At 43.0% G+C, this 14,712-nt stretch overlaps 1 protein-coding gene across 1 annotated transcript in view; it reads right to left on the reverse strand.

Annotated features, from left to right (window-relative positions):
* Positions 1 to 14,712, reverse strand: part of LOC122925729 (WD repeat-containing protein 72-like) — a 187,697-nt gene that overhangs the window by 154,947 nt on the left and 18,038 nt on the right. Inside the window, exon 5 of the mRNA XM_044277076.1 lies at positions 6,245 to 6,327. Coding sequence (XP_044133011.1) covers positions 6,245 to 6,327 — 83 coding nt within the window. The remainder of the gene's footprint in view (positions 1 to 6,244; positions 6,328 to 14,712) is intronic.

Below are 14,712 nucleotides of genomic sequence, written 5' to 3' on the forward strand. Positions count from 1 at the left end.
ATGCAGACTAATTCTCTGCTGACATGAAGCCAGATTGTCTGTTACGGGACCTCTCTCCTCTGCCTGGGTGCTGGGCCTAAATTTATGACAATGGACTGTTGCAGTGGTGGCTGACGTGAAGCCTGATTCTCTGCTATGACATGCAGACTGATTCTCTGCTGACATGAAGCCAGATCCTCTGTTACGGGACCTCTCTCCTCTGCCTGTGTGTGTGCTGGGCCTAAATATATGCCAATGGACTGTTGCAGTGGTGGCTGACGTGAAGCCTCATTCTCTGCTATGACATGCAGACTAATTCTCTGCTGACATGAAGACAGATTCTCTGTTACGGGACCTCCCTCCTCTGCCTGGGTGCTGGGCCTAAATATATGCCAATGGACTGTTGCAGTGGTGGCTGACGTGAAGCCTCATTCTCTGCTATGACATGCAGACTAATTCTCTGCTGACATGAAGACAGATTCTCTGTTACGGGACCTCTCTCCTCTGCCTGGGTGCCGGGGCCTAAATATCTGAGAATGGACTGTTCCAGTGGTGGGTGACGGGAAGCCAGATTCTCTGCTATGGAACCTCTCTCCAATTGATTTTGGTTAATTTTTATTTATTTAATTTTTAATTTAATTCATTTCCCTATCCACATTTGTTTGCAGGGGATTTACCTACATGTTGCTGCCTTTTGCAGCCCTCTAGCTCTTTCCTGGGCTGTTTTACAGCCTTTTTAGTGCCGAAAAGTTCGGGTCCCCATTGACTTCAATGGGGTTCGGGTTCGGGACGAAGTTCGGATCGGGTTCGGATCCCGAACCCGAACATTTCCGGGATGTTCGGCCGAACTTCTCGAACCCGAACATCCAGGTGTTCGCTCAACTCTAATCATAATCACTTAATTTTCTGTAATAGTGATAAAAAAAAATGCCTACTACCTCATATTGAGGGAATCTCAAACAGAGGCGTATTTACTCAGCATATCATTAAATTGTGTGTATTTAAGCTCAAGTAAGCAACCCCTCACACACACAATTTCTGTCAGTGTATTGCTTGTTGAGCCCACAGCTATTTCAGTTTGGGGAGAGATGAATAAAGCCTAGTGTTGAGTGAGCACCAAAGTGCTCGTGTGCTTGAGTAGAACACTTTGCGATGCTCGGGTGTTCTACTGAGCACAATAGAAGAACCCCAGGCCCCCCCCTGTTCTAAAGCGGGGAGGGAGTCGGGACTCTAGTTCAGCTTAGGAGTCCCTGCTTTGACTCCATTTATAGCTATATCCATATATGGAGTCAGTGCTTGGGGACACCCCAGTGTATTTAAATCTAATTTCTGAAAAGTTTCTGCCAGGATTTAAACTCCCAACATTGTACATTAGAGGCAAGGACCTTATCCACTCAGCTATAAAGCTGAATGCTAAACAGTGTCAGAAAAACCTCATAGCAGTTTCTGATTTAGTGAGTATTCCTATTCAGCAGAAGACTTATTTTATATTTCTGTGCAGGTTAACATGTAGTTGTATAGTGTAGTGGTTAACATCGTTCTTCTAATGTACAAGCTTGGGAGTTTGAATCCCGGCATAAACATTTCAGAAATAGAGATTAAATTTATATATTTTATATTATTTTTAGTAATTTTAAAAATGTATGGCACAAAATAAATGTGTAATTACAAAAAATATATATATATATATATATATATATATTTAGATAAAATCACACTTCTGATATATATGAATGCATATTATGTGGGAAACTACTACTGATGTTTTTAGCCATAATGTATTTACATATATTGTAATATATTATATATTCTAAATATAAAATAATAACTATGGCTAAAAACGTGTATATATATATATATATATATATATATGTATTCGGATATTTTTTTTTGCCGGGATTTAAACTCCCATGCTTGTACATTAAAAGCAAGGGTGCTAACCACTATACTATAAAGATAAAGCTACATGTTAACCTGCACAAAAATATACAACAAGTCTTCTGCTGAATAGGAATACTCACTAAATCAGAAACTACTATGAGGTTTTTGTGACACAGTTAAGCATTCAGCTTTAGAGCTGAGTGGATAAGGTCCTTGCTGCTAATGTAAAAAAGGGTTGTGAGTTCAAATCCTGGCAGAAACTTTTCAGAAATAGATGCTAAATTACATTAAAATACATTGACTCAAGCACACGTGGTGGTTGACCGAGCATGCTCACTCAACACTAATAAAGCCTCATTCACATGTCAGTGTTTCACATACGTGTTCTCCATGGAAAGCACACGTTTTAATGTGTGTATTCAGACATCAGTGTTTTAGCACTTTCCGTGAGTCCACGTTTTTAGCACAGATGCCTGCTTTGTTTTGTCTGTGTTCACGATTCCATCACGTCCATTATAGTCTATGGGTCCGTGAAAACCACGGATGCAACACATATGCCATCCATGGTGCATCCGTGTTTCACGTATCATTAAGAAGAGAAGATTTGAAAATTATTTTTCTTCTGTTCAGTGGCAGTGAAACACAAATGGCACACGGACAGCAAAAAACTGACACATGGTCCCAACACAGATCCTTCACGGACAGCTTCACAGATGCATAACTGACCACCTTTGCACAGATTTGAGCACAAACATGGACATGTGAATGAGGCTTATGGTTCAATTTGTTTTTATTGAAAACCATGTAAGCTTAGACATATGTAACATATGAAAGTTTCTGAATTACATATCATATCAGCGTACAGATATAAAGTCAAAAATCATCAATACAAGATGTCAGGGGGGGAGGGGAGGAAGGGGGGGAGGAAAGGTAGTGTACTAGTAGTCCAGACAAGATTCTATTGAAGCCAGACTAGACAGAGTGAGTTAAGTAATAGAACCTGAGGTTAACCAACCCGAAAAACCCGCCGAAGCACGGAATTGATACCAGGCTTCCCATTGTTTAGCGTGTGCAACGCCAGAACCCTGGTCTTCGGCACCCAACTCTTCCAGGTGCGCCAAAGAATCCAAAGCTCCAACCCAGGTCACTCTGAGGAGACTTTCTGTTGAGCGCCAAACTCAAGGAATTATTTGGCGCATTGCTATAATAAAGAATCTGAGAATGCCTTTCCCGACCACCTTAATTCTGCCCGAGTAAACTGAGAGAAGAGCTAACATGAGGAGATATAGGTGTACGGACTTTGTGTAGATGGTCATGAAGTGAGAATACATCGCGCCATAGTGTTGCTACTCCTGGACACTCCCACCAAATGTGTATCATAGTGCCTCTAGAATTCAAACACCTCCAGCAAGTGTCCGGAACAGCGGGGTAAAATTGGCTGAGCTTGGCCGGGGTCCTATACCACCTAGACCAGATCTTGTTGTTGAGTTCCTGGATCTTACAGGAGATCGAGGACTTATGAGTGAATAGAAGAGATCTCTTCCATTGATCAGGCGTTAGGGTATATCCCAACTCAGATTCCCATGATTGCATAATTTCCTTAGCCGGAGCAGGGAATTCTTCCGTGTCATCCCCGATCTCTCCCGAGTTCAGAATGGCATATATAAGAGATATAGAATGCCCGGGAGCAGAAGTAGCTAGGCATAGTTTCTCAAAGTCAAATAAGGAGGATTGTAGTTGCATACCGGGTGCCAGAGATCCAGTGAAACTGCGTAGTTGTAAGTAGTGGAACCAACGCCCTGGTGAGTCAGGGATAAGGTGTCCTAGGTCTTTAAGCTCCTTAATCCCTCTGTCATAATATATGTCTTTGACCCTGATCTGAGGCTTGGAGTGTAACTCGAGAGATGGTAGGGCTGACAGTGTGGCAGGCATCAGCGGATGACCAGATATGTTTGTGAGTGGCCCAGAGATCGTGGTCAATCGGGCCGTGGAGGCAAACCTAGTCCATATATCTACTAAGGAAGATAGGAAAGGCGATAGCCTTTGGATGGGTATATGGGTTAGGGTGCTTGTCGGGAACCAAAAAATGCCTGGAACTAGACCAGGGGCTAGAGCGTGTTCTAGTTCGACCCATAGCTTTCTCTCAAGGTTGTGGGTGAGATCAATCACGCAGTTGGCAACCGCCGCTCTGTAGTATGATAGGAAGTCAGGCAAACCCGTCCCCCCGTGTTCCTTGGATCTAATCATAAGATTGTAGCTCAGTCTGGCCTTGGACCTACCCCAAATAAAGCAGGAAGCAAGTTTCCTTAGTCGTGCAAAATAAGAGACTGGGATCCGACAGGGGATTGTCTGGAATAGATATAGGAGTCTGGGTAGAACGCCAATTTTTAAGGTGTTTATTCTACCGAACCAGTATACATTTAAGGCTGACCAAGAACGCAGGTTATTTTCAATGGTGTGGAGTATAGGGAGGTAATTGAGCTCGAACAAGTGGGAAGTATCAGAAGAGAAGTAAGTTCCCAGGTGTTTAAGCTTATTTGGGGCCCATTTAAAAGAGAATGAGTCCTTAAGTGTGGTGACATCTCTGGAAGGGAGGGTGACATTTAAAAGTTCAGATTTTTGGATGTTGACTTTAAAGTTAGACAATGTCCCAAAAATCTGAAATTCCTTCAGAACTGAGGGGAGTCCAATTCTAGGTGATGTTAAGTATAACAGGAGATCGTCGGCAAACAGTGATAGTTTGTGTTCTACGTTGCCAATGTGAATGCCTTTAATTGCGTCATTGGCTCGCAGGGCATTAGCTAAGGATTCCCTAACAAGAATCTAAAGAAACGGGGAGAGGGGGCATCACTGTCGCGCTCCATTTGAGATAGGGAAGGGATCCGACAGAGTACCATTAACACGAACCCGAGCAGTAGGGCCAGAGTATAAGGCCATGATTCTATTAATCATCTTGGGACCTAACCCAATATGCGTCAAGGTCCTTTCCAGGAAGTGCCAACTGACCCTGTTGAAGGCCTTCTCTGCATCCACCGAGAGCAGGCACATAGGGATCTTTAGTTGTTTAGCTTTAGAGATCAGACTTATAGATTTAATGGTGTTGTCGCGGGCCTCACGTCCTAGAACAAATCCTACCTGCTCTCTATGAATACAATTTGGAATGTGGCGGTGTAATCTTAAGGCTATCATTTTGGCAAATATTAGTAATAATATCAAGTCGATATTAAGAAGGGAAATGGGCCTATAATTGGAGCAAAGGGAATGATCTTTGTCCAGTTTGGGGATAACTGTAATATGGGCCTGTAAGGTTTGAGATGGGAAAGGGCATGTGGCGGATATAGAATTGAATGCATCTAGAAGTATGGGGGTTAGGTCATCCGTGAAGTATTTGTAAAAACGTGCGGTCAACCCGTCTGGGCCTGGACTCTTCCCATTTTTGACAGGAGCTTTTAATGAGTGAGGCTTAAAGGTGACCCTTTACTCCCAGGAACAAAGGATCCAGCATACTGAAATTCATCTGAGAAACGAGCAGAAAACCCACATACTTATTAGACTGTTGTGTTGATTCCACCTAAATTAACATTAATAATTAATGTTGGGGAAAATATTAGCAAAGTACAGTAAATTAGTGGCATTGTTTTAGCAATATTTTCACCTAATAAGCAGTGGCTTTGGCTTTTAACTTAAATATTTTGTTTATATGTGATATAAGTGTTAATACTATGTGTATGCCATATAGCTAACATATATACGTGTTTTCTAATTAAATTCTGAACTGGCCCTCTCCTGCTGAAAGAGGACCTAATGTTACAGAATTGGATTTGGATCAGATGTGGCTACTGAACTGATTTACAGGGCTTCTTCACCCTTTAATTCCTATGCAGGAAGTTGGACTGCAGAGGAACCACCAGGCCGCTACCTCCTAGAGTAGTCTTTGTTTTAAACTGTAGCCAGGAAACAAAGCCGAAGTTAGGGCAGGCAACAAATGAATATCCCAGTAAACAGTCCAGTAAATAATTGACAGCACAGGGTCAGAAGGAGGACCAGGGAGAGGTCAGGTCAGGGGGCCTTGGGTCAAATCTGGTAACTGGGAGAGTTTGGTGCAGGGGCAGGCAAACAAAACAATAACTCACCTTTGCGGGAAACTACTTGACTAGAACCTATTGCTCAGGCACTTTCTAACAGAAGAAGGTGCCTTAAATAGCCTAAGGAGGTAAGTATGCACCCTATTGGCTGAGAGGGGCAGAGAAGGCGAACAGTAGACCTCAGTCTGCATAGTGGACAGAGCTGCATTACATCACATCTTATATATAGTTTGCTTTTAGCCCTTGTTATTATTCCCATTACCCTAGACTTTTCTGTCTTTATAATATAATAGACTTACCTGGACTGATTGATCCTTCCAAGTAGAAACTATTTTCATTACAAAAACATTTTCGGGATCAGGAAAACTGGAACCATTTTTATCTGTGTGGATGAACAAGTGAACAATACATATTTAATTAAGGCTAGAAAGTCAAGATAAGTGTGTCTATGATAGCCACCATGTGTATTGTTTTCACAAAGTTAAAGGGGTTGTCCGGGTTCAGAGCTGACCCTGGACATACCTCCATTTTCACCCAGGCAGCCCCCCTGACTTGAGCATCGGAGCAATTCATGCTCCGATGCTATCCTTTGCCCTGCGCTAAATCGTGGGCTGCCTGGGTGAAAATATGGGTATGTCCGGGTTCAGCTCTGAACCCGGACAACCCCTTTAACTGTGATGAAACACGTGTCATGGAGATAACCCCTTAATGATTAGCCTGAACTGGGTTAATTCAAGCAGAACAGGCCAATATTGTTTTTCATGAGTTGGGCTATGTGGCTGCAGAGTGAGGTTGTTTCTGATCTTAACTAAGACCAAGAACATTGGTCTTGTCATATAGTTGATCTAGCCAGAATAGGATCACCTTGATGTGAGAACTGCATGTACTGTTCTTGCAGCTCTCACTTCGTCCTATGGAGATGAGATGACTACATGGATGAGTCCCTGTATGAGTTTAGTAGCAGGGAATGATGATATTAATCCCTCATGTTATCTCTTCCATATCAATCATAGATCAAACATGCTCTCTGATTGTCATATACAGTATGATGAGGATCATATTGTTAAAAAAATGAATGAACAGGTGAGTGCTTGCTCATCTAATTGCTCCTCTGTGTCTAATTATTTGTTTAACCTCTGATTGTTAAATAAAAACATACATTGTGTTTGTAATGACACGTACTATAAACTTAAGGGGTTGTGCCAAGCTTAGAAGTTATCCTCTAGGGCAGGGGTGGGGAACCTACGACCCATGGGTCACATAGGGCGCCCCCGGGATAATTTAATGTGGCCCACGGCCCCCTGCCACAACATATTGCGAAAATGCTAATGACCGCTTCCATTATGGAAGCGATCATTAGCATGCGGGAGGCACAGGAAGGTGAGAACTGCACTGTCTGTACTCACCTTCCCTGGCCTTCTTCCAGCCCTGCACTGTGCCCTGACACATACAGTGTCAAGATGTGGTACACATAGACACGCACTATAACCTGCAGCTGTGCACTGTCAGTTCACAGTACAGCACGGTGGGAAGAAGACCAGGGAGGGTAAGTGAATCTGCCAAAAGACAGCGCTGTACAGAGTTGGAGAGGTAAGTTTATTTATTTATTTTAAATGTCTGATCTTAGGTCTGATTGGGGCTGATCTGAAGCTAATGGAGGCTGGGTAGGGTCTTATGGGGGTCTGATCTGAGGCTGGGGGGTCTGGTTGGGGTCTAATCTGAGGCTGGGAGGTCTAATGGGAATCTGATCTGAGGTTGATGTAGGCTGAGAGGTCTGATAGGAGGCTGATTTCAGGCTGATGGAGGTGGGGGGGGGCAGATCTGAGGCTGAGAAAGGAACAAAGGCAGGGACAGTTGCAAAGAAAGAGGTAAGTGCAGTGGCAGGGAAAGTGAAAGCTGGGTGAACCTCTCTCTGGACCCCCCTGGGATGAGCTTGGCTGCCATTAATGCCAAATAAAGAACTAAACATGTGACATTTTCAACTTAAAAATTAGACTGCTATGTGTGGTCAAGATGGTGCCTGTACTATATGTAATATATATAGTGCAGGTGCCATTTTGTGCTGCAAAAATACAGAGCTCTAGATTTTTTTTATTGAAGCGCAATTTCTGTAACTTACCCCTAAGTCCCTTATATGTTTGACCAAATACAGCAGTCAAATTTTTAAGTTGAGAATTTTGCATGGCCCCTGAACGATGTTACCCCTGCTCTTGGGGATAATTAATTGATTCCTGGGGGTTTGACCCCTGGGGATCACGCCAATCCTTTGAACAGTGGTCCCTTTCAGTGATGTCCAGTTCGCATTGTTCGCGCGTGAACACATGCGAGCTGCGATCTTTTCTCACAAGTCCGGAGAGGCATGGGTAAACAAATGCAGTCACCGGGAGCAGGCAGTTCCAAGGACAGCCGCCGGGGGCCTTCATCGGGCTGTTCTCGGAACTGCCTGCTCCCGCGGACCGCATTTGTTTTCAGACCAGCTCGCGCACAGGCACAGGTAAGGGCTTACCTGTGCCTCAGCGGACTTGTGAGAAAAGATGGCAGCTCGCGTGTGTTCTCGGGCGAACAATGCGAACTGACCATCACTGGTCCCTTTCCCCCATTTTGATGGAGTTGCAGGTCAAGCAACCACTCAATTCATTCTCTAGGGGACTGCCGAAGATATCAGAATACAGCGCTCGGCTATATCCTGTGATCCCATAGAGGATGAATGGAGTGACAAGGCGCACGCTCGACCTGATACTCCATCAGTCTATGGGAATGAGACCCCTTTTTTGGGATCAAATAATTTATTGGTCACGTCACAGTAAACACAATGAAAAAAAAGGAAATAAATTATCTTGTAAAAAGGAAATATAATTTGTTTTGATTGTGCAAGGAGTATCACATAATAAAAATTATATAAGCTTGCCATCATTGTAATTTTACTGAATCATGCAATACAGTTATTATTTTATTTATACTACCAAGTGAATGCTTTAAAAATAAAATCCCCAAAAAACTATGTTTTATCCTACACCCAAATAAATTATAATTATTTAATACATTGTGTGTACCCCAGAATTCTTCCTATAAAAACTACAACTCATCCCACAAAATGAAAGGTCTTATATAGCTACATTGAAGAAAAAATAATGGAATGATGATGGAAATAAATCACTGGTCCTACCATTACGAAAGGTCATCAATAGCAGATTGGTGGGGGTCTGACTCCTGGCACCCTTGCCATCCAGCTGTTCTTCAGTAGCTCTAATTCTGGAAATGGGAGCTGGAACTACGCAGCTCAGTTCACTTCTACGGCAGCAACTCTGCAGTACCTAGTTCCAGCCACTACACAATGGACAGAGCTGTGTAATACTGACACCGGAGCCACTGCAGAACAGCTGATTGACAGGAGAGTTAGGAGTCGGATAGCTGCTGATCTGATATTAAGTTAATAGTGATGAACGGCAGGGGCTATATTCGAATTTGCGATATTTCACTAATATTTGGGTGAATATTCGTCATATATTCGCAAATTCAAGATTATTTTCTTCATTGCGAGAAATCGGCAATGTAATATTCGCATAATGGCAGGTCTGCATGTATGTATGGACAGCAGATCCTATCACACTACCTAACACACAGCACTGCAACAGCTACACTATATCAGGATATAACCTACACTGACTATCTCCCACTAACTATCTGTATTACATATATAAGCTATCTAACTATCTATCTAATGTAGTGTGGAAAGACACTACTCTCTTTCTCAGAACTTTAAAAAAAACCTGTAGAAAATGGCTGCTGGGGAGGTTCTTATATAGTAAGGGGCGGGCAGCTTTCCTATTGGTTGCTAGGGATGTTGCTAAGCTCAGACAAAGACATTGCAGCCTTCTCATTGGCCCACAAGCAAGAAGGGAGGTTACTGATGAAAAAAAAAATCTAGAATATTCGAAAATTACAAATATATCACTATATTCAAAATATTTGTGAATTCTCGAAGTGCTGATATTTGTAAATTAATATTCGCAATTCGAATATGTGCACCTAACACTATAAAGGATAGGCCATCAATATAAGAGTTCTGGAGAACCCCTTTAAAATTGTCTTTCCCCATGATTAATGTAAAAAATTATCATCAGACATCATGTAGCACATGGCAGTTTCTTTCTAACAAAGCTAGAGCTCAGGAGGTGGGTCCATTCTGCTGCAGCTCTCTTCCTTTAACTGTCACAGCCTCTAGCAGTAGATAGGGTTGGTGGCAGTTGTCTCACCCTGCTGATTGTTGACATTCCCCGCAGTGAGTCCAGTCGCTGCTGTTTTGATTCATTCCTGTGTCCCCTTGGAGTGGAACAGTGTTATACTGTGGACCGGGAAAGTATAGGTTCGCAAGCAGATCATTTCAAACAGGAATTCCTGCTGGTCGGGAGAAGGCATTAAAGAACCTTCTCCATGCAGCACACAAAGGATGGTGTGATATTATTCTGGGAAACCAGGGTCTCAGATCGATACAAATAACACTGTTGTGCTCAAGGTTTTCGGTGGGGCTGTGTTATACTGGGGACTAGTCAGCCCAATGCCTTTCTCTTAATGGGTCAAAGGTATAGGGGCTGTGGTAGTGCAACTAACTGCACCGGAGGGAAGAAATCCCCCAGGAGCACCTGGTATTTTATTCTGTCATAGGTATATTTACTATGGAGCAGAGGAAAAACCCAGATGCCACAGAAGATACAGTCATCTGCCCTGACACTCATGAGGTTCCTGAGGTAGAGGTGTTCGGGTGGAAAAACCTGTCAGGATCCACATTTTTAGAGGTGTTCGGGTGGAAGAACCTGTCAGGATCCACATTTTTAGAGGAGTTCGGGTGGAAGAACCTATCCGGATCCATCCCCTGGTTCTGGTTATCGTTATCCACATGGGACTATGCCTTGGAGGCTCTAGAGACTGGTTGACCAACTGAACAAGAACCAGACGGCACCTTACGAACTTAACCGCCGGAGGCTCAGGAATAAATCTCACCAAAGTCCTGAAGCCTAAGATCCAAGGGACATGTCAGTTTGTGTGGGGGGTTTAGGATTAAAAATCTAATTATCCTGAGACCCCATGAAATGGATATTGAACTGGTTCATATGAGGTTTTGGGAGGTACATCCTATACCTTCCTGAGACCTCATAGTATTGTGTCATAAATGTCCTCGGGTTTAGGTGGGTTGGGGAAGGGGAACTGTGTAAATAAACATATATTTTGTGTGAAAGGGGATAAGACTAGGGCATGACAGGGACAGGCCCCCTCTGTTTGCCTTTTGCCACCTTGAACCCTGGAACGGTGAAGTTCATAAGGGAGGGGCTGGATGTGTAGTGTGGCTCTAGATGGGTGATGTCTAGGTGCCTAAGGATCAGTGTGCACTACAGTTCTTCCTGAACTATCACCAAGGAGGGGGTTAAGGGGGCAAATATATTTAAACTTTTTCCCAAAAAATATTGTCGTATTACCGACAACAGGGGGATTGTTGAGTATATATATATATATATATATATATATGCAAACTTTCGTGCATGTATGATATATATGCATACACATTATAGGATGATGTGCGCAGATGTGCCCAACATCTGCGCACATCTATCCTTAGCATTCCACGGGGGATCATTGTTGGCCCCTGTGGGGAATATGTGCCCCTTATATGTCCCTTTTATAAATATGTGCCCCCACATGTGTCCCCTTATAGTATTTGTCCCCTTATATCCATAGGAAATATGTCACCTAAAACCAGAGGTATCATCAGTGTGAATGTGCCCCAAGCATTCACACTGATGCCATCTGATTAATTGCATCAGAATGACCGGACAAGAGTCCAGTCATCCTGTATGCTTCAAAGAACTCCGAATCAATAGAATCCAGCGCCGCTGGAGATAATTATGCATAATATTATGGACATTACTATAGCGCTGTCCGAAATGCCAAATGTTACAGCCGGGAGATCAAAGGCTTCTCCCGCCTGTCAGGAAGCGGCGCGCCCCCGACACGCTCGTGCAGGGACGCGCGGGCTGGCACAGTGATGTAATCTTACTGCGCTGCCCCACGTGTCCCTGATGGTGGCGTGCGCCACAGTGTGGGCAGTGCAGCAGTGCGGGCCGCCGGACATAAATATCCGGTGGCCCCTGCACTGGACAGAAAAGCCGAGCCGCCCCCCTGAAGAGGATCCCCCTGGACAACGAGCATACCTGGAGGGCTGAGTACCACTATCCCACCAACGATTAACCCTTATTTTATTCTATTCCCCAGACCACTATCCCACCAATGATTAACCCTTATTTTATCCTATGCCCCATACCACTATCCCACCTACGATCAACCCTTACCACACATCCCGACCTCTACCCACTACCTGCCCATATTCTCCCTGATTACCCCCACTATTCCCTTGCCTGCTGTACCCCTCCACCAACGATCACCCCTATCTCTACCAACTCTCCCTGATAAACCCTTATCCCTGCCACCTCTACCCCTGTTCCTACCATTACCCCCTACTATTCCCCAGCCTGCTGTACCCCTACCCTTTACCCCTGGACCACCAACACCCTAACCCTATAGGAGCATCTCTGCTCCCTATACTGGGTTAACCCCTGCAACCTGTGTCTGTGGCCTGCATTTACCCTTGCAGCGCCACCGTAAACCCTTCATTCATAGGGATAGTTTTTAGTCCAGGTTGGGTGGGCTGCTAATGTATGTATGTGTGTGTACTGTATAGTTAGCTTGTGGGTGGAACTTGGGATTGAATAGTGTATTTAGTGCTGTATTTATAGTACTGTATTGTTAGTGCTTTGCGTACGTTGTGTACTGTAGGATAATAAATATTGTGTGTTATTTGTACCTACTGTTACTAGCAGTAGTTAGTTCAGTAAGGCGCATGCATCTAATATAGTGATTAGCGTAAGGCAAGGTGAAAGTATAGTGTTATTAATATAAAGGTCTAAATAGGCAGAGTCATCGGTAGACGGTCCCTCCTATTTATGAATTATTGATATTTGCATAAATATTGGCAATTAATATTCCCCCTTTACACCATATCTCCTAATGAAGAGTGCCTAAATGGTGTGAGATGCAGAATTCTTTAAAAAATCAGACCACTGTCCGGCGCTGCAGGCATGAAGATAAGTCCTTGGAGTGAATAGGATTCTTTTTATTATAGTCAACGCGTTTCAGGGGCAAAGAGCCCCCTTCATCAGGACAATATACAGAATGAACATACACTTGTGATCAGGATATTTAAAACGCTGTTTTGGCGGGTTAAAAGGGGGAGGTACAGGGGGTGGGGTGGGCGTGCTTAGTATAATGAGCCTAATTGCCAGTGTCTCAAATGATCCGTGGCAATTATTGTTAAATGTCCAATCATTTCTGCAGCATACAAAACTAGGTAGCGCAGAGTCAAGCGCTTCACAGTCTGGTCCACTGTGATATTACATTGTTGCGATCGTACATTCAATAATACATATAATGATACTAATACATTGTATAGCTGCATGTAATGATACTTCTAGTGGTGCGTGCCCCGCACTAGGTCAGCACCGCACTGAACATTATGCTTTCACATAGAGCTGAGGGCATATCATGCTCCCCGCTTTGGCTATGTAGCGTGCGCCTGTCGGGTATTCAAATTGTTCAAGCAGGATCTCCCGGCTTCTCCTGCATGCTGTGACCCTCAGCGCTGCCTGATCTCTCAGACCCGGACACAGATCGATATGGTATAGCGCTGATATTAATTTAGTTCTTCCATATTCATTAGTGTGGTCACTTATGGAGACTTATCGATTCTTTATTCCCAAGGATTGGCATGATTTGAATATATGTGGTAGATGGGATATTTAAAAAAAAAAAAAAAAAAAACGCCCGGCTATGGGGTACATTTATCATCCTATGTTAATCGCTTGCACGCGGTATAGGAATATAGATGATACTATTTAAAACCTTTTTATGACCACCTATGGTCTTTTTAGGGGAAGTAGATAAAATCTATTTAAAAGAGTAAAGGAAACTCTTAAATAATACATGGTCCATAGTAAGTTAAAAAATATATATATATAAAATCTGTTGGTATTACACTGATGACTATCGCTGTAATCTCCAAGCTGTCATTATGTACCTCTAATTATAATTTAATGGATCTATAGATCTCTAACTAATTCCTTATTTGTAGGCATAGGGGATGTAATACAATAAGGCAGGCTTGTAGTTCAATATATGGATCTGTAGGGTAATAGCTAATAGGGGAAAATTAATAATGGCAGAAATAATATTAATAATAATAAGAATAGTAAAAAATAATTAATAGCTGCGTATGGATGATATATACGTGATTAGGTCTGTCTATAGGTATTGTATAGGTGTTGTGGTATATATTACCCATAATTCAATCGTTATATTATTAGTTCTCTGAGGTATTAAACAGATATGTATCTCTCTATATATACATGCATAGAAGTACACATATGCACACAATCGTATATCGGTGTCTGTCTGGGCGCCTAGGCGGAATTGATACGTATTGGCCAATATATGTATGTTGTTTATCATAAGATGGTCTCATTGATTTCGTTCAAGCCTCGTGGGCTCAGTGTGTCTAATTGATACATCCAATACACTTCCCTTTTTTGTAATTTTTCAAACCGGTTAAAAGGGTTCTCCGGTATGAAATCAATTGGGGTGATTTTAATCTCATGTTTTTCTTTTTCCGGTGTGGATGCACAATGTCTGGACACCCCATGTTTCAAATACTGTTTGCGGA

Source organism: Bufo gargarizans, chromosome 2, assembly GCF_014858855.1.
Source record: "Bufo gargarizans isolate SCDJY-AF-19 chromosome 2, ASM1485885v1, whole genome shotgun sequence".
Lineage (NCBI taxonomy): Eukaryota > Metazoa > Chordata > Amphibia > Anura > Bufonidae > Bufo > Bufo gargarizans.